This window comes from Lontra canadensis, unplaced genomic scaffold, assembly GCF_010015895.1.
Source record: "Lontra canadensis isolate GAN:19392208 unplaced genomic scaffold, GSC_riverotter_1.0 scaffold5, whole genome shotgun sequence".
Lineage (NCBI taxonomy): Eukaryota > Metazoa > Chordata > Mammalia > Carnivora > Mustelidae > Lontra > Lontra canadensis.
The window spans coordinates 22777581-22804360 of record NW_022630999.1 but is presented as its reverse complement, the minus strand read 5'-3'; the positions used below and the strand labels follow the sequence as shown (position 1 = coordinate 22804360).

General features: G+C 33.6%; 1 protein-coding gene and 1 non-coding gene across 3 annotated transcripts in view; one reads left to right on the top strand and one right to left on the bottom strand.

Annotated features, from left to right (window-relative positions):
- Positions 1 to 26780, top strand: part of CLINT1 (clathrin interactor 1) — a 59320-nt gene that overhangs the window by 23547 nt on the left and 8993 nt on the right. For both annotated transcript variants that reach the window (XM_032851680.1, XM_032851679.1), the window contains exons 2-8: positions 9385 to 9489; positions 10033 to 10129; positions 11520 to 11628; positions 12598 to 12762; positions 15642 to 15819; positions 19185 to 19431; positions 20231 to 20300. In XM_032851680.1, coding sequence (XP_032707571.1) covers positions 9385 to 9489; positions 10033 to 10129; positions 11520 to 11628; positions 12598 to 12762; positions 15642 to 15819; positions 19185 to 19431; positions 20231 to 20300 — 971 coding nt within the window. The remainder of the gene's footprint in view (positions 1 to 9384; positions 9490 to 10032; positions 10130 to 11519; positions 11629 to 12597; positions 12763 to 15641; positions 15820 to 19184; positions 19432 to 20230; positions 20301 to 26780) is intronic.
- LOC116864463 lies at positions 16251 to 16356 on the bottom strand. Its single transcript, XR_004382020.1, has one exon. It is a non-coding gene; the product is annotated as a U6 spliceosomal RNA (small nuclear RNA).

Here is a 26780-nt window from a genome sequence, read left to right as displayed (position 1 = left end):
ATTTGTCCAGGGACCTGAAACAATTCAGGCCTTATTAACTTCTAATAAATTATTGGTCAGTTAATATACATATTATTTTGCTTTTCTACAAAACAGCCATAAAAGATGAAGCAGATTATGAAAATACATAAATGTGCGTATTTTTCCTTTAGGGTGGCCTTGTGTTTTGGAACAGTTCCTGGAAATGGGGCCCATTTTAATCTTCGAAAATGGGTTGCTATCAAACGACTCATTTTATTTGGTATTGCTAACCACTGAAGTTTTAAGGAAAGGGAAATAGTTTTATAGTTTCTTCCTCCCACAAGTCATAATTTAGTTGTGGACATCAGGATGTTTTTCTTGGCTTATCTCATTCATGTAGTTTTTCTTGCACATCTGTTACATAAATTACTAAACTATTTCCTTGAAAAATTGCCAGTTTAAGTCACACTTAATAGTGATCAAGAGGTCGGTAACTGTTGGAAAAGAGAATTAAATGACAGACTTTGAGGGGCAGAAATCCAACTACCATCCTGGTTCAAATATTTTTTGCTTTGGATCAGTTCCTAAATTTTCTGTGGCATTGGAATAATTATGTGTGGCTTCTAGTGTTTCCCAAAAGACTTTATAAAAAATTAATGACTTTTTAACATAAATAGGTATTTTAGTCACTGCTTCCATAAGTTTTTAATCTTTGAGTGATCAGTTTATGTATACATTTTAATGTGGTACATAGTTTGCCATGTGAAACTAAATTTGGAAATACTGACTTCTTTAAGTCTTCACTCATTTTATGTTACCTTTCCTGACCTTGAATTCTACGTAAACCATAAAGTAATGATTTTCTGTGGGTTTTTTTGGGGAAAAGTTCGTAAGACATTAGTTCTGCTAGTTGCATTTTAGGACAGCTTTACACTTAAGTGATGAACATACTAATTGTTAGAAATCTCAGAAACTAGATGCAAGTGGTTAGTTTTGGCTTTTGTAAACTGATATTGAATCATTACTGGAAATTCTTCTGGAATGTTAGGAATACTTCCATAAGCAAGAGAAGACCAAGTATTTATTTAATGTAAATTGTGTGGATTTGGAATGCTAGTTTTTAAGCTTGAAATCTTTAAATAAAGATCTCATTTGGAGTATTGATTGTCTGTAATAGGTATGTTTACAGATTGGAAGAGAACATATGTCATGAGTCAGTCAATATCAGTTACTGATAAAAGTTCTTAAGTTTTTTTTGCATTCTATTTCCTACTGTGTAACTGTTCTCCTTTCTAAAGTGTAGATTTTTTTTTCAAGATTTATTTTAGGGAATGAGAGTCTGTGCGAGAGTGGGGATTCAGGGGAGGGAGAGGAAGACAATCTCCAGCAGGCTTAACTGAGTGCAGAGCTGACAGGAGGCTCAGCCGCAGGACCCCAATACTATGACCTGAGCTGAAACCCAAGAGTCAGATGCCCAGTTGACCAAACCACCCAGGCACCCCTAAAATGTTACAGATTCTTGATTTCTCTGTTGAGTTTTAACTTTTTAAAATAAATTTAGACTTGTTAACAGGAGATAATGTATAGTTTTGTTATGATCCAGATCTGATTTATATCTGTGGGAACAAGTCACTTAGCTAAGCCAGTCACTGGCATCCACAAGGCAGCTTGGTTTTGTTATGCTGCAGCTCTGGGGTTGTTGTAACTTAATTTCTTTGTGAAAAACAACTCAAGAAAACCAGCCTCCAGTACTGGTACTGAAGGTGGCAGAGCCTAAGAAAAAGATGATTAACAGATAGAAAATAGTAGCATTACAAAGTGTATTTAGAGGGGAACACATTGGGTTTGATAGTACATTGGATTGATGATAATCAAATGTATACAGAAACAGTAAAAAAATTATAAAGTGTTCTGCCATGCATAAGTTTCTTACCTAAGGAAGAACTCTTGATGAATTTCTTGGTTACTCTGTGTTGGGAAAGTATAATCTGTACAGAATACTTTAAACTTTTGACCAAATCTGGAAGACTGCCTTCTACAAACATTTGTGTTTTCGTAATTTTGATGGTAAACAAAGGTCTTCAGTTAATCGTTCACAGATGTTAGGTTTGTTCTTAGTCTTTTCTACCTGCAGAGTATGTTTAGTATTTAATTTGCTCCTCATTGTCCCCCCACCAAAAACTGAAAATATGTTTTTATAGAATTTCTCTTTCTACTTTATCTGTCAATGGTACAGAGTCTAAAAATTTGAATTAAGATTATAAGAATATTGAGCTGTATCAGTCACCAGTGTTCAGTAACAGGAAAACATCAAGAGTGATTAAATTTTACACTCCCAGTTCCCACCTCCATGATAGTACTGGACTGAACTGTAACTGAAATTGAAGGCCAACATCACTCAGAATGGATCAGAGAATTTGGTAGTAGAATGTTGGAAGAATAGCATTTTGCTTAGAAAAGAGTATATATAGCCCTTAATTTTCTTACAACTTAAAAAAATTAGAATTTCAGTTAGAATTACATCAGCTAGAGGTACTTACGTTGTCATGTCATGTGAGGAAGGAAAAACTAAAGTGGTGTTTTTGAACATTAATACTTTTTTTTATGGTTTTCATATCTTAGGCGGGCAACTTGAGTTTGGATTTAAGCACTTTTTCCGTCTGTACTATGTTTTTAAAATGTTTTAGGTGTCCAGTTATACTATCTAAATGGATCTTTGAGTATCCAAAATTACCTTGAAAAGAACTTTAGAAAGTTGAAGCTTTTAAAAGAACTGTGGGACTCCTCCCCTTCCCCATTAAAACCTGTCAGTAAAGTGTTCTTTAATATTTATTTGGTGTTAATTTTTTTTTACTGTGATAGCTAAAGAATGAGGTTTAGTATTTCAGTGCAAGTTCTTCATGGTTATTTTGAAAAGCAGAGTTTCATGTTTCAGCATTTAGTGTTTTAAAGTTCCCTCTTGAAAAGTAAAGAGGAAAGCAGAAGGTGCATAATCCAGCATAGTCCTCTGTGTAAGTAGTGAAATCATAAATAATACACATATGAGCGTCCCACATATTTTTGACGTAAGTGGATTGGAATGGCGCATGTTTTTTAAGTAACCAGGTTACTCTCCTGGAATCTTGTTACTGCAGAAGAATGAATAAGAGAGCCTCAGATTTTTGATGTCTTCAATTTCAGTTTTTCCCCATTCAAACTATTTGTCTTACCTTGCTTTTTAGAGTATTTGCGTTTGTGTGGGGGTACATTGGTTTCTTCTTTTCAGTTGGATACTTTGTATTTAAGATTTAGTAAAACCAAAGAAAATGTAATTTCCATGACTATCTTTCTTTAAAGATTAATTCAGCATTTAGTTATTTTAGTAGTACTATTTGTGATGTCATTTTTTTTTTTTTAAAGATAGAGAAAGGGAGGGGGGAGCAGAGGGAGAGAGAGAGAGTCTTAAGCAGATTCCATCCTCAGCACTGAGCCTGAGGCAGGGCTTCATCCCACCACCCTGAGATCATGACCTGAGCTGAAATCAAGAGTTGGACGCTTAACCAAATGAGTCACCTGGATGCCCAGAGGTCATCTTAATATATTAACTGGCAAACTTTTTCTTTTAGGTCATGTGGTATTACTAATTTTCTGATTGATAGGGCATTGAAGCATAATAGAACAGGGCTTTGGAATTAGGAAACCTAGCAGAGTTTGAACATCAGTTGTTTACTAATCATATGATAGTGAGTTTATTTAACTTCTATTCCAGGGAGTTGCTATTAAATACATTTTTCCTTTCTGTTCACTCATTTTTTCTGTTTGGTTGAAGGGGCTGCTGCTGGTAATGACAGCATGGCAGCAGTAGAGAGAAACTGACCAGCATTAGGTTTGTTACATTTTTTTCTTCTGAACTTTCCAGTATTTATTTTACTAGTTTTCTTCTGGTGTGGAGGGAGCACTGTAGTTTGTTCCTCGTATTAGCACATCAGCTCTTTTATATCTAAAATCCTATATAATCAAATATGATAATAACATTTGCTTTAGCAACATGAATTCTTCTACTGAAGCATTGCTTGTGTTATGACATTTTTCATTGCAGTGTGTTTTATTTTCAGATCAAAAAAAGACTTTTTTTTATGGGTAGCAGATATCTAGCCAAGTAGATGAATCAGTTTTTCCACCTCCTTGTCCCATTTCTATGCAACCTCAGATTTCTGCTAGCAATGAATGTTACGGATTTGTTCATTTAGGAGTACTAGACTTCTTGGTTGTTGATTACAAATTTGATTTCTATTCACAGGACTGTAATAACATGTTACTTGATTTTAAAATATGAGTGTTAAACCTATAAAATGTTCAGCTTACAAATAAGGGCAATGTGGTAAAGGCTATCCCGTGATGAAAAATGAATATCACATGGTCTGTTATCAAACTTTCAGAGCAAGTATTCTTAAAACTATTGTCCTAATTTTGGGCCAGAAGCTTTTAAAAAGAGAAAAAAAAAAAAAAACAAGCATTAACAAAGGAACTTGTTACCTGAGAAAACTTTCTCTTTTGGTGTTCATTTTATGGGTGTTTTATAAAATTTTTTAAGTTATTGAAAGATTGAAACTTTACAGAGAGCATACAGTAGTTTAACCTGTATTGTAAAAGTATCTTCTGAAATCTTTGTGACATTGAGATAAAGAGGTGACTTTTGGGGCGCCTGGGTGGCTCAGTGGGTTAATCCTCTGCCTTCAGCTCAGGTCATGATCCCAGGGTCCTGGGATCAAGCCCCGCATCGGGCTCTCTGCTCAGCGGGAAGCCTGCTTCCTCCTCTCTCTCTCTGCCTGCCTACTTGTGATCTCTCTGTCAAATAAATAAATAAAATCTTTAAAAAAAAAAAAAGAGGTGACTTTTAAGTGTAAGTTTTAATGTTCAGGACTCATTCTTTCCTAAAAGAATTTCTTAAAAACGTGTTAATTTAAATATTAGGTACTTGAATGGTTCCATATAGTTTTACACATATAGCACTTGGTATACATACTGTAGTGTGTATTACATATACTTCAGTTTCTAGTTTGTTGCATTTATTAGCCTGATAAAACAAGACTTTGGAAGTACAAATAATACTTAACATGGTCTACCATGATGCTAATTTGCCTAAAAAGAGTTAAAGTGTTGCTAATGATGTTATATGTAATGATGATACAGTACTTTCTATTTTTAATGGCATTTAATACTTTTCCCTTGGTTACAGTATAATGCTCATGGGAGGAAATTCAGAAAATACAGGAAAGTATAATATATGTGCAGCTGAAGTGAGCACAGTACAGGAAAGTATAAAGAAAAAAATACTGTTATTTAAGCCATAACTTTGAAAGCTGTGTTTCTGTCTCTTGCTGCCTGTTTTCCTGTTACTTGGACTCTCTTTGTCTATAAGTGTCGATGTACATATGCATGCATGCAATAAAACACAGATTTAAAGGTCTAAAAGAAAATACTGCTAAATATTTTCCTGATCTCAGAGTGAATGAAGTCGTAAAACAAAAAGAAGAAAACTTTGAAAATATAAGTCTATTTTTTTAAAAAGGAAGTAAAATTAAGGCAAACTAGGAAAAATACTACATCAGTCTGTTTCAATTTCCTTATTTATTCCTTCGTTAGCAGGTGGAACTGAATTATACAAGATTTACCTTTTCTCTTGGTGTATAGTTTTGTTTTAACAAAACATTCTTAAACTTTTCAATAGGAAAAAATTATTTAAGGACTGTTCATATTTTTTCTTGTCAGTCATTAATGCAGATAAGAAGAAGCAATGACCATCTATAAGTAAAAGTCCCATTTTAGCTTTTATTTCAACCATTCTTGCCTCTAAAACCTGGACCCAAACTGTTATTATATAAAGTATCTTGGTGTTTTATCAGTAGTGAGTGGTGAAATAAACAGGAAATGAGAAATAAAGAGGAGAGCCGAAGTGAACACTAATAATTCAGAAGGTGAATAATCAACCCTTGAATAATTGAACATTGGCTGTGTGGACACAGCCATAGAAGCATGTGTGCAGAATTTGAGGACAGTAACTTTCAGCATTTGGCATTAAAGATCCAGTGAGTGAGTGGCGCTGGGTTGTCCAGCATTAAGTACTCTCACTGGGGACTCCCTTAGTCCTGTCCTACCTATTGGGGTGTTGTAAGGAGCAAATGTAAAAAGCACTATAGACGCAATGAAGCCTTACCAGTACAAACAATAATGATTTTAATTGTGGATTTTATCCTTAAAAAAAGCAGTGGTTCAGTATTGCTTTAAGGTAATATCTTCAGAACACGAGCAGCTTCTTATATTCTTCACTCTTTGGTTATATCGTAGTAATTTCCTATAATTTTGTTTGTGGAACATATCCCAGACCTTTGTCTTGAGTTTTGTGCGTGTGTTAAAAAACTTTTGGGAGGGCCCCCTCTAGTGTCTGAAGTATCCATTTTTAAAACATTTTTGTCACTCCTAGAAGTTTTAGGAATTAAACTAGCTATTTTTCCTTTCACATCTGGACATAATTTCTTTTTTTCTTTTTGTGGGGGGAGGAAGGGGTTATTTTCCTTTTTTAAAAAGGTCACTGGAATTATGGGTAGGGTATGGATTAAGGGCAGCAGAAAACATGGGAAAGGAAGGCTCAAAATGCCATTTCTACCTTTTTAGAAATAGTTATTTTTAAGTGAGCTGGATTAAGGCCAAACTATACAGTGTCATGTTGTTTTGTTTTGTTTTAGTTTACATTTTTTTTCTGAATTAGGTGCAGCTTAAAAATACTTTGTTTTGGAATTCTTTATGGCCATCAGATCTCATTTTAGAGTTCCTTGCAGTTTCTGAAAGCAGCAGTTTCAGTAGAAAATGGCTTTTAAGTAGAGCCTGGTTTTCTTCATGGAAGTTGTGTTGCTTTGTTACTTTTTGTTACTGTTGCTGTATCTTTTTGTAGGTATACTTTGAAACTATACTTTAAGTGTTCTAATGCTGTTGTCATTTTACATAGTTCCCATTGTTTTTCAACCAAGGAAATAAGGCGATTCTTAAATTATTGGCTCTCTGCCACCTCTCCCTGTAAACACACAGCACTCAAACACACAGGCCTTCAGCTAAGAATCTTGTGAAGGGTTAGAGAAACAGGACCTTTCTCATTTGACCCATGGGCTTTTGTAGCTTGAACAAGGAAAGTAGTGTTCTGAAAGCTACAACATTTATAAAGGTTCTAGTAAAAATATTTCATGTGCATGGAGTAGAGATTAACTCCTTTCATCTTGTTCTCTAGCAAATTAAACAATACAAACAGATTTTAAGTGCATTCTTGGTAATGAAATGCTTGGGTGAATTATAATCCTAATTGCTATTGTTCATTCCCACAGCTGCATGTTGACACTTAAAACTGCCTAAGCCACTCATTCTTCAGACACTAGGATAAACAGAAGCATTTTGAAATCCATCATTTTATGGCATCTTAAATTAGAAATCTGTCATTGGCTGCCTTGTTTTTATTTTGTTTCCATTGTTGAAGAAATTAGGAAAAAATGTTACTCCTTTGTATTTATATACAAAATTATTGTCAATAGAATCATTATTGGGTTTTTATGAACATTAATTAATAGTCTTAATTTTTAAAGGAGGCGGTGGAATTTATGTTGCAGGGAAACAATTTTTATTTATGTTATCAAGCTAGTTGATATTTTAGGAGCCAGCTTTCTCCAAAACTTGAAAGAAAGTAATAGGATTTCACTTTTCCTCTTTAGTAGAACAGTCTTCTGAATGTAAATCTAGAAGCTAGATTTATTCTGTGATTTGGCAAGTCATATTTATATGTGTAATGGTTCCTTTTAGATTTGACCCCAAACCATTTATTAGTCTTTTTCTTTGAAGGCAAAGAAGGAGAACTATTTGCAGTGAATTTAAAATTTATATTTCCTTATATTTGAGAAACAGTTTTGAATACCAATTACAGCTGAACCTTCCTTACTTGAAAAAAAAATAGAACCTTTTGATAACTGAAAAGCCATATAGCAAGAGTAGAGTATATGGAAGTAATAGTGGACAAATTTTTTTTTTTCTGTTTCTGAGGCTTAATTTTAAGTGGGAGATTTGAATGACCAAATCCATAGGCATCTATTAGAACAAGTGCTGGGTAATAATTGTAGCTTTAGATTTCAGTTGGATACTACTACAAGTTACATTTTCACAGTATTTCTTTATTTCTCAGAATGTCTAAATTCTTAAATCCATTTGAGTATGGAAATTCTGTTTTAATAACCAAACTTTTTGCCATCTTGTATCTTAATTTTAAGGTACTCTATTCAAAGTTCATTCTTTCTTATGAAAATATTAATATTCTAAAATTCTCTTAATAGGTGATTATTATCTGTAATAATAATAATAGCAGCTAACCTGTATTGAGCAATATCTGTGAGTTAGACACTGTGCTAATAGATACCATTTGAGGTGCTACCCTTTGAGGTAGTGTTCTTCTTACTTACTCCCATTTTGTACTTGAAGAAACTGAAATTAAGACAATTAGAATAATTTTGCCAAAAGTCACAGAGTAATTGGAGTCAGATCTTTCTGACTACTAGAACCCATGTTCTTTTTCTTTTTTTAAGATTTTATTTATTTGACAGAGATACAGCAAGATAGGAAACACAAGCAGGGGGAGTGGGAGAGGGAGAAGCAGGCTTCCCGCTGAGCCGGGCCCAACGTGGGGCTCAATCCCAGGATTCTGGGATCATGACCTTAGCCAAAGGCAGACGCTTAACTATTGAGCCACCCAGGCACCCCTAGAACCCATGTTCTTGACACTGCTGAAGTCTTAAGTGAAAGTTAAATATGTTGTCATACGATTTCTTGATGAAATATTATGTAGCCATCAAAATTGAGGCTTATGGTGACTAGTGACATAGAAAACATACACATGAAAAAAGACCAAGGGATTACAGTTAAATATTCATAGCAATTCTAAATATTTTTAGTGTTATCTTTGGTTTGCCATTGCTTTTCTTTTTTTTAATGCAATATAAATAATGTTCTCTTATATAATTTTGCTAATTTACAGAAAATCTGTAAGGAAACAAGAGTGCATGTAAACCAGATCTGGTCAGAAAACAATAACTTAGTTTTATAATAGACTCTAGTATGTTCAGTTTTCTTTTTAATTTGACCCAAAACCATTTTTTACTGGATTTACGCCAGCTCTAATGTAATCTCTCATCTGTATTCTGGAAGGCTAATGGAATAGTAAAATTCTTAAATACAACTTAAATGTGTTATATGGTGTCCTTGAAGTAGCTTACGCACAAAAGATGTTTTCTTTCCCACCCCGTAGAGGTATCTCATTAGGACACCCACTAGTGTCATTATTAAGTTTTCATGTGTTTCTCAGTTTTGATGCTAATCTTTGTGTGTATGTGCGTGCATTTTTTTTCTCTGCAGCACCAATGTGGTTATGAATTATTCAGAGATCGAGTCTAAGGTTCGAGAAGCAACGAATGACGATCCTTGGGGACCTTCTGGGCAACTCATGGGAGAGATTGCCAAGTAAGTGATAATTTGACTCAGCAGTGCAGAAAGAATCCAACTATCTTTACACAGAAATACAAAATTTGCTTTCAGTTTTAAACAGTTTAGCTGCCAGATATAAATTTTGCATAATCATCCAGATATTAATAGAGAAAGTTTTATACAGAATCCATTTCCCTTTAAAAATAAGCTCAAAAAGTAAAAATTTCTCATCAGTGAAGTTCAGAAGACTTAACCGTGGCTTTTCATAAAATTTTGACAAATGTGTATAAAATAACTTGAAATAAAGTTAGGAAAATTGTTTTGATGAGCATCTTGACCACTATCTTGGTAAGTAAAGGACTTGTGAAAGATGATATTAATTGGTGGGGTTTCCACGTGTGCTACATATTACACAAACTGTGAGAAAAATATTTTAATGAAAGCATATCTAAATTTTTTGAATTAAGCTTACTAAATTTTTTAAGCTCTTTGGGAAGACAGAGTAACTTAGAACAAGCCTGCCATCTACTGTTAAAATTAATATATTGCAAAGTCTTGAGGAAAATTATTCTTTTTCAGGGCTACATTTATGTATGAACAATTTCCAGAACTTATGAACATGCTTTGGTCACGAATGTTAAAAGATAACAAAAAAAATTGGAGAAGAGTTTACAAGGTATGGACATCAGTTTTTATTATTTGACATGTTGAAAACAAACACTTGAAATTTTAAGGTATATATATATAAGTGATTACGAAGGACATTAAATCCTAGAACAGAATGTTCTTAAACACTTAAAAGATTTGCTATGTGTGTTGTTTTCTATTAACCATAAACAACTATTCTGAATGTAAAATGCTTAAAATTAATATTTATAAATACTTTCATTTTATTTTTTCTACTGGAAATAATTTGTGCATATCAAAAGTAATAAATCTATAGATGGATGTGTATTTAGTGGATGAACGGTTAAGATGAAAACCACAGTCTAATATAAATAGGTTTCTCATCTCTACATAAAAATTCGTCTGATTTACAATATTACCATAATATTCTACATGAGCAATATGTTAGTTTAAAATGTAATTAGAAATTGTAAAACATTAAAATTCTAGCATTTTAAATTTCCAAATATGTGCTTTTTATCAGATTCTTTTCATGTAGTCCTGATTTCATCCATGTAGAATTCTACAGATTGTCATCTGTTTTCCAAACCCACTATATTTTCTTGCTATTCAGAATAAGTTTTTCTTTGCTTTCAAAATGACATATAATATTTGTATTTAAAACTTTAAAAGCAGTATGTTGGCTTTCAGGATTGAAATTTAGTTCCACATTTTTGATGTTACTTGTTTCTAAAAACATTCACTGTCATTCTCTCAGCTTGTATAATGTTTGTGATGAAATAGTTGTTATTTCTTTATGTCAGGTTTGTTCCAAACAAAGTTAAGTTCACAATGCATAATTCAGTGAATTTTAGTGTATCCACAAAGTTGTACAGCAGTCACTACTGACTAATATCAGAATTTGTTTTCATCACCCCAAAAAGAAACCCCATAAACTGTTTTTTTCTCTTACTTGTTGGCAGCCAGTTCTTGAAACAAAAGCCACATCATTAACTTCAAAATTTAATTTAATCTGGGGGAAATGCTGTAGGATCATATAATTACCAAATAATTGTTCTCTTTAAATTGATATTTCGAACACCTCACAGTTCTCCATTGCCCAGGTAAAAACTAAAAATTGAGCCACTTTCTAAAAGCTTAATGTTCATTTGTATCATATATCAGATATTGGAGAGCTATTTTTTTTAATCTTTTGATGCATCATGTCCAGTGGACAGTGTGATTATTTACCGTGGTTATAAAAGGAATTTCAAATTGGTAATGTAAGTTTTAGACTATGTATTTAAAGTCCAGTGTCAGGTAAAGAAACTCTCCCTGCCTCCTACTTACCCCCACAAAGATTATTTATTTCCTGATGTTGAAATTATTTTTTTAACCATTTACCAAAGCTCTATCAGAATTTATTTTGTTAAATCATTTGGTGCTTTGTATTTTTACAGTCATTGCTGCTTCTAGCTTACCTCATAAGGAATGGATCAGAGCGTGTTGTTACAAGTGCCAGAGAACACATTTATGATTTGCGATCCCTGGAAAATTACCACTTTGTAGGTGAGCAATAGAAAAACCTTATAAGCAAATTAAAACAGTAGTTGGAGTTGTCAGTCACCTGAACCAGCTTAGAAGCTTCTCCGCTCTAATTAGAATGTGACTATTGCTGGTTGTGTGACGAGTGCAGAATCCAAGACGTGGGGCCCTAGAGTATTAATTAGTGAAGACAAGAACTTGCAGAAAAGACTGGCTAATAACAACAGAACCAACACAACATGAGTGTTCGGGTTTATATTAAAATATGCACTGGAGACTGGTCCCCTGTGGTGTCCATAAAGGAATAGCTTTAATCATATGGGAAGAAAAGGTTAGAGCTCCAAAACACACACATCTGTTTGAAGCTGGGTTTTTTTTTTCCCCCTCCCACCAAATAATATTTACTGTGCAAAGGCAGCAAGGCCAGAGTGTGTTTTGAATGTGAACGAGGATACAGAATAAAACACATTTCATTTTGTAGTGTACCCCAGTTGAAAGCACTTTAAAAATTCAGTTTTTTAGCCACACTAAATTCTGGTAATTATTATTTCCAAACTTGTATTGGGGAAACCAGAGCATTTGAGTACATTTTAGTCATTAAAATGTTAAAGTGGATCTTTTGTTGTTGTGGTGGTGGTGGTTAAAATACTGTAGGAAAAGAAAACATTTATGGATATAAGTCTTTTTCATATGGTCATCATTAGTAATGCTTTTTAGTAGATCTTTCATTGATCTTGTGTAGCACCAGTATCTATAGTCCTTGTAAATTCATCTTTATATGCTTTTATAAGCCAGAATTGCTTCTCGAGACTTAGAATTTGCCGATGAGAAAATGACAAAATTCCATAGCACTATTTGCCTCTTTTTGTTAATTTTAAATACTGAAGTTGTTTTTTTAATGTTGAAATTTTCATGTCTGTTTTTTGTGTTAAAGGGCTTGATACTTATTAATTGAATTCTTAAGATTTTGTTTCTCCCTTACCATCCTCACAGATGAGCATGGCAAGGATCAAGGTATAAATATTCGCCAGAAGGTGAAAGAATTGGTTGAATTTGCCCAGGATGACGACAGGCTTCGTGAGGAGCGAAAGAAAGCAAAGAAGAACAAAGACAAGTATGTTGGGGTTTCCTCAGACAGTGTTGGAGGATTCAGATACAGTAAGTATCAAAGACAAACTGACACCTAAGCATTTGTTTAGCTTCCTTGTGTGTATTTTAAGAATCACGGAAATACAAAAGACCAAAATCTCGCCCCACCTCCCGCCCCCACCGCTGAAATAGAATACTAATGTATTGAAGTACTCATTTTGGCTTCTATTATATGGATATTAGGAATCTTCTTTTCTTTTCTTCCTTGTCTTTTCTTTTTTTTTCTTTTTTCTTTTTTTTTTTTTTACTTTTGTGCGTTCAAGAATAAGATTTTAACCATTAGTTGTTAATCAAATGACTATAAACTTTTTAAATTGACACACAGAGAATAAAACAGATATTACCCTTTCCTCTTGGAATTACCATTTTTAAAAAGAAAAAAGCATTTCTCTTCCTCACCATCTAGAGCATAAAAATACAAAGTTTGAAGAGATTTTGAACAAATCAGCTCTATCTGGGGCCAAAAACAGGTAAGCTTCCTATAAGTTAGTTTTGCGTCAGCCTCTTTTCCCTTAAGTAAACAGCACTTTAATTTGACATAGAAAAAGGAGACTAACAATACAATCAGTTTTTCACCTAGGCCTATCACTTTATTCCTAACACATTTAAGAGCAGCTAGAACATTGATTGCTCCTGTTTATTTTTAATATACTAATACAGTTTCCCCAAAATAGATCACTAGGTACTTGAAACAGGCACAGAAAATAACTCTCTGTTACAACATGTTGCTTTGGATTCATTCTGTCTTCTGTAAGCTCTGACCATCCCTTGGTCATTTTGTGTATACACAGACAGGCTAGTGCGGTGTATACTTAGCCACAGATGGGGACTTCTCAGTTCCCCCCACCCATATCTCAGGTTTTTTTAGTATTTGGATTACACTGGGATCTCAGAACTCCTGCATTGGAACTGTGTAAAAATTTTCTATTTCTTACCTTGTGATTATCTATAAAATAATATCTTTGTTCCTATGCTTTTTTGCTTCCTTGCTCTCAAAGATAAAAAATTATACTTAATTATTAAAGGATGTTTTTAACAGGAAAATTCCTTTTATGACTAAGCATCACAAAAAGTCAGTTCTTTAATTGGGCAGCAATATTTCTCCTAAATCATTTGTATGTTTTGGAGTTTTTGTTTGTTTAGTGGAGTAACAAATTTTTGGATTATTCACCTAAGTAGTTATTTTGTTGTTTAGCTTTTTCAAAGTAGTTATAGAGCAATTTAATGTGTTTTTGAGGAGAAATTGCTATTTGCAACTCATTTCCTCATTCTACTTGTTTGTAACCCTCTTTTTATCAGCACAATATATAATTAGATAAATTTATAAAATTGAATAAGTTCTCAGACTCAGTCACTGTGAACTAATTACCATATCTGCCTTAGAGGGAGAGTTGAACAAATCTTATGTATTTGTATCACATCCTTTTAAAATTATTTGTGATGTTATATTTATTGGTCAAAAACTTAATTAATCAACTTTAGCTGTTTTGTGTCTTTTCATTTTGACCTTAGATGGTGTCTTGCCAATAATCCAGTATCTTTGACACTCATTTAGTAGGATATCCATTACATTAATCAGTTTTGTTTTCATCTGCTTTCATTTTTCCTATAAATTTGTCTTTTCAAAATCTAGTTTATCACATTTTCATTGAAATGTGTGTTCACATTATTGGAAAATCACTCATTTTTATAAAGCCATCTGGTTAAAATTTTGTCAAATTCTCTTTAAGTTGGTGGTCACTTTCAGATCTAGTGGACATATTTTAAAATCCTTTTACAAAAATATTGGCTTTGCAGTTTTAACAGGCAGTTCTGCAGAGTGGTATTCAATCTCCAGAGTGCTTTTTGGCCACCAGAACTTGGTCACAAAAGTTGCAGCACACAGGCTCAGTCAGCCACCTTTTAATTATTTTGTTATTTTTCATTGTGTTTTCCCTTTTCTCTCCAGCCTGCCTTAGTTTTCATTGTTTTCTTCTTTTTAACCTCATCTGATTTCTCTGTACCTCTACTCTTGTCTTTTTGGTTGAGTTTGGATGTGGAAATGGAGAGGTTCTTTTTAATGCTTAGAATCCCTCTTATTTAGGCCACCAAGGTCAGGGTCTAAAACAAATTTTGACATTTTGGGGTTTTTGTTTATTGCCGTGATCTATTGTTTTCATTCTCATATTCACACAGAGTCTCCCTAGGTTTTGCCATCCCAGCATATGTTGAGACGTGGTGTTTTAATAGATCATCACTGTTCTGAACTGCTTGAGCGTATTTCATGATTCTAGTCTGTGTAGTTCTGGGTGGTGAGAATATTCTTCTTTTTTTATAATAATTAAAAGATGTTTTCCCATGCCGTGAAATCCATTGAATTATTTTTCTAGTTTGAGACTTAAAGAATGAGTTATTTTCAGCATATTTACAGCATACCAGGATGTGTAGCATTCAGAGTGCTGTCACCTATAGTTGGTGTTTTTTAAGAGACTAATGCTGTCCAGTACTTTTCTAATAATTGAAGAACTATTAAGAGACAAGAATGAAATACAGTGCATTGTGTGACTTGTATAAAAACAAAAATATTCCCATTTCTCTTTGGCTTATATAGCCTGCATTGGTTTTTGTGTTTCCCTCTGCTCTTTTAAGAACTCCTGATATGCTGTGCTGTGCATTAAGGTGGTGTAAGTTTTCATAAACAGAAGCTTTTGAATCTGCACTCCTGCCACTTACTGACTAGCACTACATGGTGTGCCTTGCTGTAATTGTGCTGACCCAGCACTGTGCGAGCGCTCTGTTTTCCTTTGAAAACTATTTTATTATGAGGAAAAGCTTCAGAAATAAGGACTATAGACACCTTTTGAATTTAATGTCCTTAGAGTTGCTTTTCTTTTTAATACTTTATATAGGCGAAAGATATGATCCTGAACCCAAATCAAAATGGGATGAAGAGTGGGATAAAAACAAGAGTGCTTTTCCATTCAGTGATAAATTGGGTGAACTGAGTGATAAAATTGGAAGCACAATTGATGACACCATCAGCAAGTTCCGGAGGAAAGACAGAGAAGACTCTCCAGAAAGATGCAGGTATTAACACTTTGTTTTCTGGGTCTCTTGGAAAGGATGCTCTCCTCCGTATACGAAGCTGGGTTTTTGTTTATCTGAAGTTCAGATTTTCTTTTTTTCTTTTCTTTTTTTAGAACGGTTTTAGGTTCACAGAAAAAAAAAATTGTACATAAAGTAACAGAGTTGCCATGTTAACCCCCCATCCTGAGCATGGGTATATATGTACACACTCATGCATGCGCACACACAGAGATATATTTCTCCTGTTACTAACATCTTGCATTAGTGTGATACATTTATTAACAGTTGAAAGCCAATATTGATCTACTGTTCTTAACTAAAATCTGTTACTTGCATTAGGGTTCACTGTGCTGTACAGTTGAGAAATGCATAAATATCCACCATTATAGAACCATACAGAATAGTTGCACTGCCCTAAAAATGCCCTGTATAAAAATACAGAATGATTCATGATTTGCATGTCATTCTTGCACAGGGGCCATGCTATTTGTCTCTGTATTACTCTAGTTTTAAGGCATTTGCTGCTGATGTGAACACTCTGCAGCTGTTTTTAAGATGCTAGGTCAAACATTATTTGTAATTAGTATTGATGCACTTTCCATGTTGTCTGTGTCCATTTATTTCTAAAGTTGACTACATTTTCTGTGTTTTTATTCAGACTATTGGGGGAAAAAATTTCCCAGTAAGAATTTCCGTGGCTCATTTTGCATTTGGGCATCAGATCAGCCAGCCATCTAAGTTACCGCTGAGGAATAATGGAGTTTGTTAATAATAAACTTAAATAAGTTTAAACAAAAGTTAAAGTGTTTGAAATTTAACTCTTTCTATGACATTTTATTATGATTTCATGCTAGTGTTACAGGAAAAAAAAAATCCAGATGAATTTTTAAGCTAAAATGTTTTCAAGTGTAGATCTATGTTTTCATAAACTGTATTTTCTGGTGTTAGGGCATTTGTATTTCATTTTATGTAGAACAATACTTTGAACTTCTCAGCATTCACTTTTTGTTCTTACCTATCAATATACCTATGTAAAAGTTAAAAGGGTAATATATATATAAGCACTTCATTTGCAAAGCAAGTTTTACAAGTTCTTTGTCATTTGTGCTTCAGAGTATTTCTCTTGGATAGGCTAGATCAAGGATTTACCGTTATTTTTTAGAAGTAAAACCTGATGCCTAATCAGGCTGTGTGGAACTTTCCTAAAGTAACAGTTAGTGATGGAGTTGTTTCTTCAAGGGAGTTCTTGTAATAAGTACCATCTCTCTCTCTCTCTCTTTTTTCCCCTTAAAAAAAAAAAATCTTAATAGTTCAGATTTAGGGGTCACTAAAAAGAAGTAAAAATAAAAATATAATTTGAAATTTAAAATATTTGTTCAGTGCCCTGGTATGTTTCTGTATTAAATTTCTCAAATGCCTTTTTCAAAGACTGTTTCTGGAATATAATCTTTGAAGAGCCAGAATTTACTTTCATACTTTGAATATATCTATTTTACAACTACATTTTTAGCTCTTCTATACTGAAGAGTATGTATGTTATAATAATAAATGGGAAACCGTGCCTACTCAGATATTCTGTGAATATTCTATTTTTTCTCTTATTATTGTCCTCATGGCCTGTGTGTTTGCGTTTTTAGTTTGGTTTAGAAAACACAGTGGCCATATAATGTGTTGCTATTTCCTGAAGAAATGTGGAAATCATGTAGGTAGGCTGGTTAGAGATCTATGTGCATTCTTGTGCTGTTGCTTTACCCTACCACCCTCAATTTTTTTTTTTCTGTTTCCTGCTTTTTTTTTTTTTAATGTTACCTCTACAACAGGTTCTTCTAGTTCCTAAATCTTTTATATAGAGTATTTGGATTTAAAAGAGTAAAAATATAGAGTGTATTATTCATCAGAGTAACTGAAGAGCACACCAGGGGACTTCACATCTTCAAGTATTTGTGAAAGAAGGGTAGATTTTTAGACAAAGTTGTGTGTGACCTCTGGCATGTTACCAAAATGTCAGACTTATTATTAGTTCATTATTAGATTCAGGAATTCTTGAACACTGATCAGATACGAAGCTTCCATTTCATTATGTGCCAGTCAGTTTTATATTCTCATCGTATAAAGAAATTACCTTGCACTGATACTAAATTGGACATCAGAAAGGTAAGAAATTCTAGTTTTACTTACAGGGCTGATGGTGGGAATCTTTAGGTTATCTGTTGCTAAAAAATTGATGTAAGACAAGGGCTTTTGAACACTTAATTGGAACTTGTGGATTCCCTAAAATGCTTATAGATAAGAATACCTTTAACCCTTTTGCTGTATCTGAGAATCTCTTCTTGATCCTTGAATTATAGAGGTTCCAAATTGATTTATCTTTAAGTAGAATGGCTTTAGATTTGTCTGAGATGAATTAGTATAATTTTAAGTGTTTTATTTCAGAGTATTTATAAATTAAACCATCTACTCTAAAATTAAATAATATAGGTAATGGAACATATTTCAGGTAATTTCTGTCTTGTTAGCACCAGAAAAAAAGCCTCAATGCTTTATTACTGAAGAACAAATTAGTGCTGATGTTTTAAATTCATGGCATATGAAAAACCCAGTTTTTTTAAATTATTATGTATGTTTTTCTTTTGTCCCACTAAAAAACAGAATAGTTTTGGGTATGCCTAAAAAGGAATTACTTCAAAACATTTTAAATATACTTGTTTACTATAAAGCAATTTTCATAGTAAGGTAAAAGCTTATTCTCCTTATACTAAGTAAAATAGAGCACTGTTGTTGTAAAGTGCCATACTTCATTTTTTTTGCATTTACAGTTGAACATTTAATCATTTGAATTTAGTTGGGATAGTGTTTAAGATGTGTCCACTGAAATTGTAATATTTTATTATATGTTTATGTGAGTGTATGAATCAGTGACAGAATTGTTACTGAAATGGGACTGAAGTTTGCACACCATCCATTTCAAGAAAATGGTCATCAAATGCAGATGTTTGAGTACACAGGATCTCATCAGTTGATTCTGATATGATAATACTGCCATTTTATTTTTTAATTAAGCTTTAAATCTATAATAAACACTTGAATTACTTCAGGCTTTATTTGTACACATTCATGTAAATATGTTTTTGTAGCAGTGTTTTAGACTTATCTAGGGAATTGACCGGGATCCCATTTCCCCTCCCCAACACATACATATCATTATTCAGATAGCTGGGATAACATTCTGTTGATCCCTGTCAAATAGTCAGGGTATGGAATTTTGGAGTTACTGCTTTTGAAATTCTTTAGCTCAAATCACTGAGGGCTCCATTTTAAAATAATCCCTAGTCTTATTATTTTGCTTCATTTTTAATATCTTTTAGCGACAGTGATGAGGAAAAGAAAGCAAGAAGAGGCAGATCTCCCAAAGGTGAATTCAAAGATGAAGAGGAGACTGTGACGACAAAGCATATCCATATCACACAGGCCACAGAGACCACCACAACCAGACACAAGCGCACAGCAAATCCTTCTAAAACCATTGATCTTGGAGCAGCAGCACATTACACAGGGGACAAAGCAAGTCCAGATCAGAATGCTTCCATTCATACACCTCAGTCTTCACTTAAGGTGGGAAAGGCGTGAGTTTACACACTATATACAGTTCGTTCTTATAGGTTACTTCTAGAATTACTGCATTAATAGGGTTTGGCATTTCTAGGCCATCATATTGATTATAGATCGTCTGGGCTGTATTACTCAGAGTCAATAATAAGAAATCTCTTTGGGGGAAGAAACCTGTCCACTTGCTGTATGATTGTATATGCACTTCCTGTGAAAGTAGAAGTGACACTTTGGGTTCGTTTGGGAAGGGTGGCAAGTCAGAATTTAGTGCATTTGTTTCCTTCTAGACACCATGACTGGTTGCCAAACACAATTGAGATTCACTGAGGAAAACAGGAGTGTTTAGAAGTTGCAAGAAATGACAGAAGAGGACCAACTACATATATAGGGGAAATAGTCTCATTTTATATTCCCTATGAAGGGAGGCTTATTTGCCTCATTACTGATCAGTAGCAACACTACTTTCTCCTGCCTTCTTCATTTGTTTTTTAATTCACCCTCAGAAATGAAATCCACCTACTAGATAACCTGGCCACAAGCTAATGTCTTGGCGGTCTCCCCAACTTGTGTTTATCCAGCTCGTGTCTTCGCATCAGAAGTAGCAAGGGGAAAACATTTTTCTTACGTATCCTGCAGATTGTAGTTAACTCTAAAAAGAAAGTTAGTTTTTCAGAAAACTAAATGTACCCATAGGATGTTACAGTTATTTGTGTCTAAGTTGAGAATTAGAGATGACTAGAGCAGGTTTAGGAAAACAGTAGAAATTTGTTTTCCAAGCTTTATTAAGTTCTGCATGTGTTTTCAGACTTCAGTGCCTAGCAGCAAGTCATCTGGTGACCTTGTTGATCTATTTGATGGCACCAGCCAATCAACAGGTAAGCTTCCACATTGGCTTTTTTCTTTTCAGTAACCTTTGATCTCAGAGTAGTTTTTCAAAATGCCAAATAAAGGATAGAATGAAAAATAAATTTTTTTACATTGGATTTATTTTTAATAAATTAATGAGCCTTGACCGTTATTTGGGAAAATGATTTAATTGCCTAAGGTAAAGAGGAGTGCTTAAATATTTGACCAATAATTCAGTATTACCTCTCTTTCTCCTTAATTTCTTAATGCTGAATGGGTTCCTTTGCTTTCTCTATAAGCAAAATGTACTGCTCTGCCCATTTTATTGCCTTTCTTTAAATCTTAATTCTGGCTCTCAGCATTAGCTGTAGTAACATTCATTTAAACTTTTTACTCAATTATTCAACAAGTATTTATTGAACCAGACACTGGTCTGCATGCTTGAGGTATAGTGCTTAGTGAAACAAAGTTCTTGCCCTCATGGGAAGGTCAGGTGGAAGAAGTAGTCATTAATCAACGAGTCACAAATAGTTACCTAGTTAAAAACATGATGAGAGGGGTGCCCTGGTGTCTCAGTGGGTTAAGTCGCTGCCTTCGGCTCAGGTCATGATCTCAGGATCCTGGGATCGAGCCGCGCATCGGGCTCTCTGCTCAGCAGGGAGCCTGCTTCCTCCTCTCTTTCTGTCTGCCTCTCTGCCTGCTTGTGATCTCTCTGTGTCAGATAAATAAATAAAATCTTTAAAAAAAAAAAAACAACATGATGAGAGCTTTGGAGGAAAGGGGAATTCTATGAAAGTACATAACCACCTACTTGACATATTTTAAGGAGGCCGTAGCAAAACAGTGGACTCTTTACCAAGATTTTCTTAGAGATAGGATTAATGATTTCTTCAGTTAGACTTCCAGTAAATGCCAGATTTGATTTGAGTAATTCCCCGTATATTGGGTTTGTTGTTTTTTTTTTCCAAGAAAATTGGCATTTTAGGTTGCATTTGATGATTATGGAGTTCTAATAAACTCCTGTGCTACAAGTCAAAATACCTTAAGAATACAACTTCAGTTTAAAGATGATCTTTCCCAACCTGTTTAAAGTTTATTTCACATTGAAATGTAAATGGTAAGATTGCTATATAATATTTAAAGTAAATCTGTTGTTCCTTGTTGTGTGTAGTGATTTTTCAAGTAAATTGTTTTAAAATTCACATTAGTGCTTAAATGGAAGTCTGTGATAGAAAGTACTTTCATTGATAGTGTAGTACATGTAATTAATAGAAAATCTTCTGGTACTTTCTCCTTCTCCTTGCCCACTATCATAAAATTACTGGATTGGGATTGAACTTCATGGGGCATCTGGTTCAACCAAGTTTCTGAGCTTCTTCAGTTCCTGTTCCCTTTTTTCTATAACTTTTAAATGTTCCTAAAATATTTTGTGAACTCCATTGAACTCTCATGCCCTAGATTACGAAAAACTACATCAGTTGTTTAACAGTTTATGTGGTGTCTTTTTGTATGTTTAGAATCCTAACTGTAGGGGCGTTTGTGTGGCCTGTCGGTTAGGTGTCTGTCTTCAGCTCAGGATCCTGGGATTAAGCCCCACACATCGGGCTCCTTGCTCTGCAGGGAGCCTGCTTCTCCCTCTCCCTCTGCCTGCTGCTCCCCCTGGTTGTGCTCTCTGTCAAATAAATCTTTAAAAAAAATAAATAAAAAGAAAATCTTAACTATAGTATTAACAGTGTGTAGTCATATAATAAAACATAGTGTCACAGAATATCAACTATTTTGGACTTCCTGGCATGAAATATTAAGGAGCCCCTTTCATGCATCTGTTGAAAGTTTTAATGGAGCAATCAGAGAAGAATTAACTAGGAAGGTCAGATGAGTGATGTAACTTTTTTCCTCAGTAATACCAAGATTACTCTGAACAGACAGAATTATTAAATCCCTACATGCTTCCTTTGTTTGGCAAGAAACCATTGAGAGCTTTTTCTTCTCCGGTGCAAACAGTAGATTGACTAATTAAATAGAAGTAGCAATTAATATTATTACAGTAATTAAGACAGAGTCTGAAATCTTGGAAATTTCTTGCCTTGGCATTTGTTTTATCATAATATTCTCTAAAAACAAACTGAATATAGGTCTATATCAGAATTATTTTTTTAAAGTTATCTTCTGCTTGAAACAGTAATGCTTACCCAGTTTGTGTAGAATGCTCTTCAGTCAGTACATAAATTTTGTTTCCCAAATCTCTATTTAAATACTTTAGTAATCTATTTTAAATTGACTTGAGCAGTGGAAAAAATATTATTTAATCTTTGCCACCTACACGTGAAAAAGTCGAAGAATCTACCATATTAGCATTGCTACTTGGTATGCCGTATGGGTGTCATTTACCAGATGTGCCTGTACTTACAATATTACCATCATGCAAGTAATATGGGCATGAACTGTAAACCTAAGCAGATACAGCAGCATCTGCACCTCTCACCAGATAAATACCTCCTCTGAGAATATGCTCAGATTTCCTTTCTTTTTTTTTTTTTTTTAATGTTACTACATCCTTTTTGTTAACATCCTTAAGACTGTGTGTGGTAAAGTCATTGGAGAATATGTACCAAGTTTTAAAATAAACATGTGAAACCCATTCACCAAGAATCCATCACCACTGTAGTGATGTTCTTTTAAAAGCTATACTTTAAGGATATTCTGGTGGCTTTTACATATAGTACATTTCTAAGTGAACATTTAAAAAAATGAATTAACTTTACAGTATTTAGAAAATAAGCCAGCTAAAACTAGAATCCCCAAAACATCCCATCTCATTTTCTGCTGTATCTCACTTTTGTAAAAGTTCACATCGTTTCCTTTGTCTCTTTCTAATTAAGGAATTTAGGTCTTGATTGACCTACTATTCTTTAAGTTATCTCTAGTACAATAAATGAGGTTGAAGAGAAAATACACCATAGTCAGTACAAATAGAGGGCCATTACATGTCTTGAATTCTTTTTTTTTTTTTTTTTTTAGTTTAAAATGTTTTAAAGATCAAAGTATGTCAAATCCAAAATGTCGATTACGTTTGTATTTGAACCTGTTGTCTTGTACCTAGTAATCACAAAAATTAGTTGAGGATATTTACATGACTATGAGCCACGTGGTTACATACTGAGTACACTGACTTATGTTAGAATTTCCATGGGGTTTTCTCTAGCTTAAGCCAAGTTTACTAAAAATAAAATGTTTTAACATTTTCTCTTCTCTCATTAAAAGGCACGCATGCTCATTTTAGAAATTTGACGGAAAACAAAGTGATTCACTGTGACTTAGATGCATAATTATTTGGGTGAATACTCTTTTTTAAGTACACTTTCTATATATTGAGTCTCAATATATTAAGCATTTATTAAATGGCAGATCTTTTCCAGACTTTTGATAAGGCTTTTACTTCACTGTGAACTGCTTTTACCCACGTTCTCCTGACCATTTCCCGATGATTGTTGGTATTCTTTACAGACTGGTAATTGCTTTATATCTTAACATTGTATGGGTATGCTGTAATTTATTTAACCAGACAGTCTCTTATTTTTTGGGTATTAGGTTTTGTTTTGTTTTGTTTTGTTTTCCAAATTTTTCTTTTGGAAAAGTAGTGGAGTAGTATCTTTCAGAACCATCCAGTTTGGTAAGGAGAAAGTAGTATTTCATTTTATTTTGTATTTGTTTGATGCCTGAGTTTGCATACTTTCCTTCTTCTTATAGGCCAGTTGTTCCTTTGTCCATTTCTTTTAGTGGAGCCTTAGTGTTTTTTATGTAAGCTTCTACATATATATTAATCTTTGTCATATGTTTATAATTTTTATTGCATTTTGTCAGTTCTTTTAATTTTAAATTTGCTAGAATTTTTCTTGCACAGTTCTTTATAATGTAATCTAGATTAAATTCTTTGTTGAAGAACTTTTCATTTGAAGCCTAAGCACTGTCTAGTTCAGCTATATTTTTCCTGTTCACAGTATTGCTTTGGAAAATACATGTTCCCAGCTGGTGATTGTAAATAACCTCCTTGCTATCCTGAAAAGGCAGATGGAAATGGTTCATTTATAATGACAGTTCTCATGTGGCAATCTTGAAGGATAGGTCTTGTGAAATTTAGCAGTCTTCTACATGTAGCAATTTTTGGTACACTCTTATTTAAATTCCCTTAGATAGAAGTTATCTGGGAAAATGCTTCAGTATAGAAAATTTCTGTTGAATTTGAGGCACTGGTATGAATAAGGTCACACATATAGATAAGGATAGTCCCTCCTAGGAGAGGGAAACTTCCTAAAAGAAATAAAAGGTTTTAAATTATTGAGATAGTTTGAGATCATTTTCAGATTGAAGATCACATTGTGTAAAACCCAAGGAGAAGCATAATCTGTGGCACTTCAGAAGGTTAGAGAAAACTTAAGTCCTTTTCAAGAAAAGGTAGTTTCTATTAGTAAAATACTTATGTGTGTTTCCATTCTTGCAGTATTCTTTAATTGGTTAAGTTGAAATCAAACTTCTATAGTGTGGGTGGAGAGGTATAATATTTGCTGTAGATAAATTATGAATACAATATAATTTCAGTTCAGATGTTAGAAGGTAAAGCAGTAGAATAACAAAGTAGGTAATTATCTGAAATACTAAATCAGGATATGACAAAAATAAAATATCTTAACCTGGTTTGAAGTTATGATCCTATAGTATTCAAGTGCCTTTTTCTATATAGGCATTTAACCCAGACTGGATAAGATTTGAAAATCTTAGCGTAATAAATTACATACTGATGTTTATTCGCTGCTGGATGAAGCAAATTAAAATAATCCCCAATTTTCAAATCCCTTAATGTTCTAGCAAATGATTTAACTGTCATTCTATTACCTAACATTACACTTTGATCAATATTTTTAACATGCAGGAACAATACAAAAGACAAATTTATTAATATAAAGCAGCAGCTCTTTGCAACATTCATTTCCTTGCTTATTTTTATTAATACATGTTCTTGTTTATATAGTTTAAAAATACAGCTCATTGATCTTTTATGTCCCTCACCACATTTTATCAGATTATGTATCTTTAAAGAAGAGAAAAATAAATTGCTGTGATATCATCCTTTGGATAACTAGCCAGATGAGCTATAGTGTTGGTAGAAGTTGAGAATCTTGGCCTTGGTGGGAGTTAGGTTAGTTCATGGTGAGTGAGGATATATGAATATGTGCATCTGTAATGAGGTAAAGAAATGAGAAATTTGTTATGCTTGCTGATAGTTGACTACAGTAAATGTGCATTAAAAAGAAATACCAGGTACACATGTATCAGACACTGATTTGCTCCTTTTATTACTGCTGGCCATTTATTAAGAAAGGAAGATGGTTCTAGTTTAATTAACCCAGTTGAGTGTAGCAGATGGGGCAGAATGTCTTGCAGCGATAAGACAATTCAAAAATGGCACCAGATGTTGGAATCTGTCCCTGGTGGTATTTGAGTGCAGCCCAGATGTTCCAGTCCCACCTGGCTAGTTTCTAAGCACTGCAGGCTAAGCAGCTGTGATGTAACCTATATAATGTTCGCATAACACTAAAAGCACCATAATTGAACTGCTGCTCTAAACTTCTAAGGTTGTGACTCTTAAGAGGTGAAATCTTTAAGGTCAAAGAAAAATAAGGACAGCTGTTTAAGGTTTTAGATCCTTTGGCTACTGCTATTTTGTTGATAACTGAATTGGACAGAAATGGAATATTAAAATTTTGTATAATATTGTTCAAATTGTAGGTAAAAGTAAATATTCTTATCCACGTAGTGTTTATAGTTAAAAATGTGTATGTGAATGTGCTGCTTGTGCACAGAGATTGATTTGCAACCTTTGAATCTCACCCCTTTAAAAACACCAGTCTAGAAGTAGCAAAAAGCTGCTATTTTTTCATGGATTAAAAGTATTTGCCTGTTCATGGAGTAAATAATAGAAAACAAATAGTCCACCAAAATCATTGCATTCATTTTTTCCTATGTAGATATTAAAACTGATTATTATGCAAATCAGCCTCAAATTTTTTTCCCTTTTTATTTAAAAAAAAAATTCAAACCTACAGAAAATTTGCCACATTTTCTTCATCTCTCTCTCTAGGTCATTTATTTTTTACTGTATACCATTTGTTTATTGTGTACCATTTGAGAGAAAATTGGAAATAGCCAGGACGTTTTGCCCCCAAAAATATATAATTACAATATAATTATCGTACTTGAGAAATTTAACAAAACAGTATTGTCTAACATACAGACCATTTTCAGATATCCTTGATGTCTCAATTACGTCATTTCAGGTTAGCACTTTTTAGAAAAATCCAGGATCCAATCAAGGAATCATGTATTTCATTTACTTATGTTTCTTTAGGCTCCTTTAATCTGTAGCAGTCCCAGTCTTCTTTGTCTTTTACAATGTTGACATTGTCTGAAGAGTCTTGAGAGTTGTTTTGCACAATGTCCCTCAATTTGTA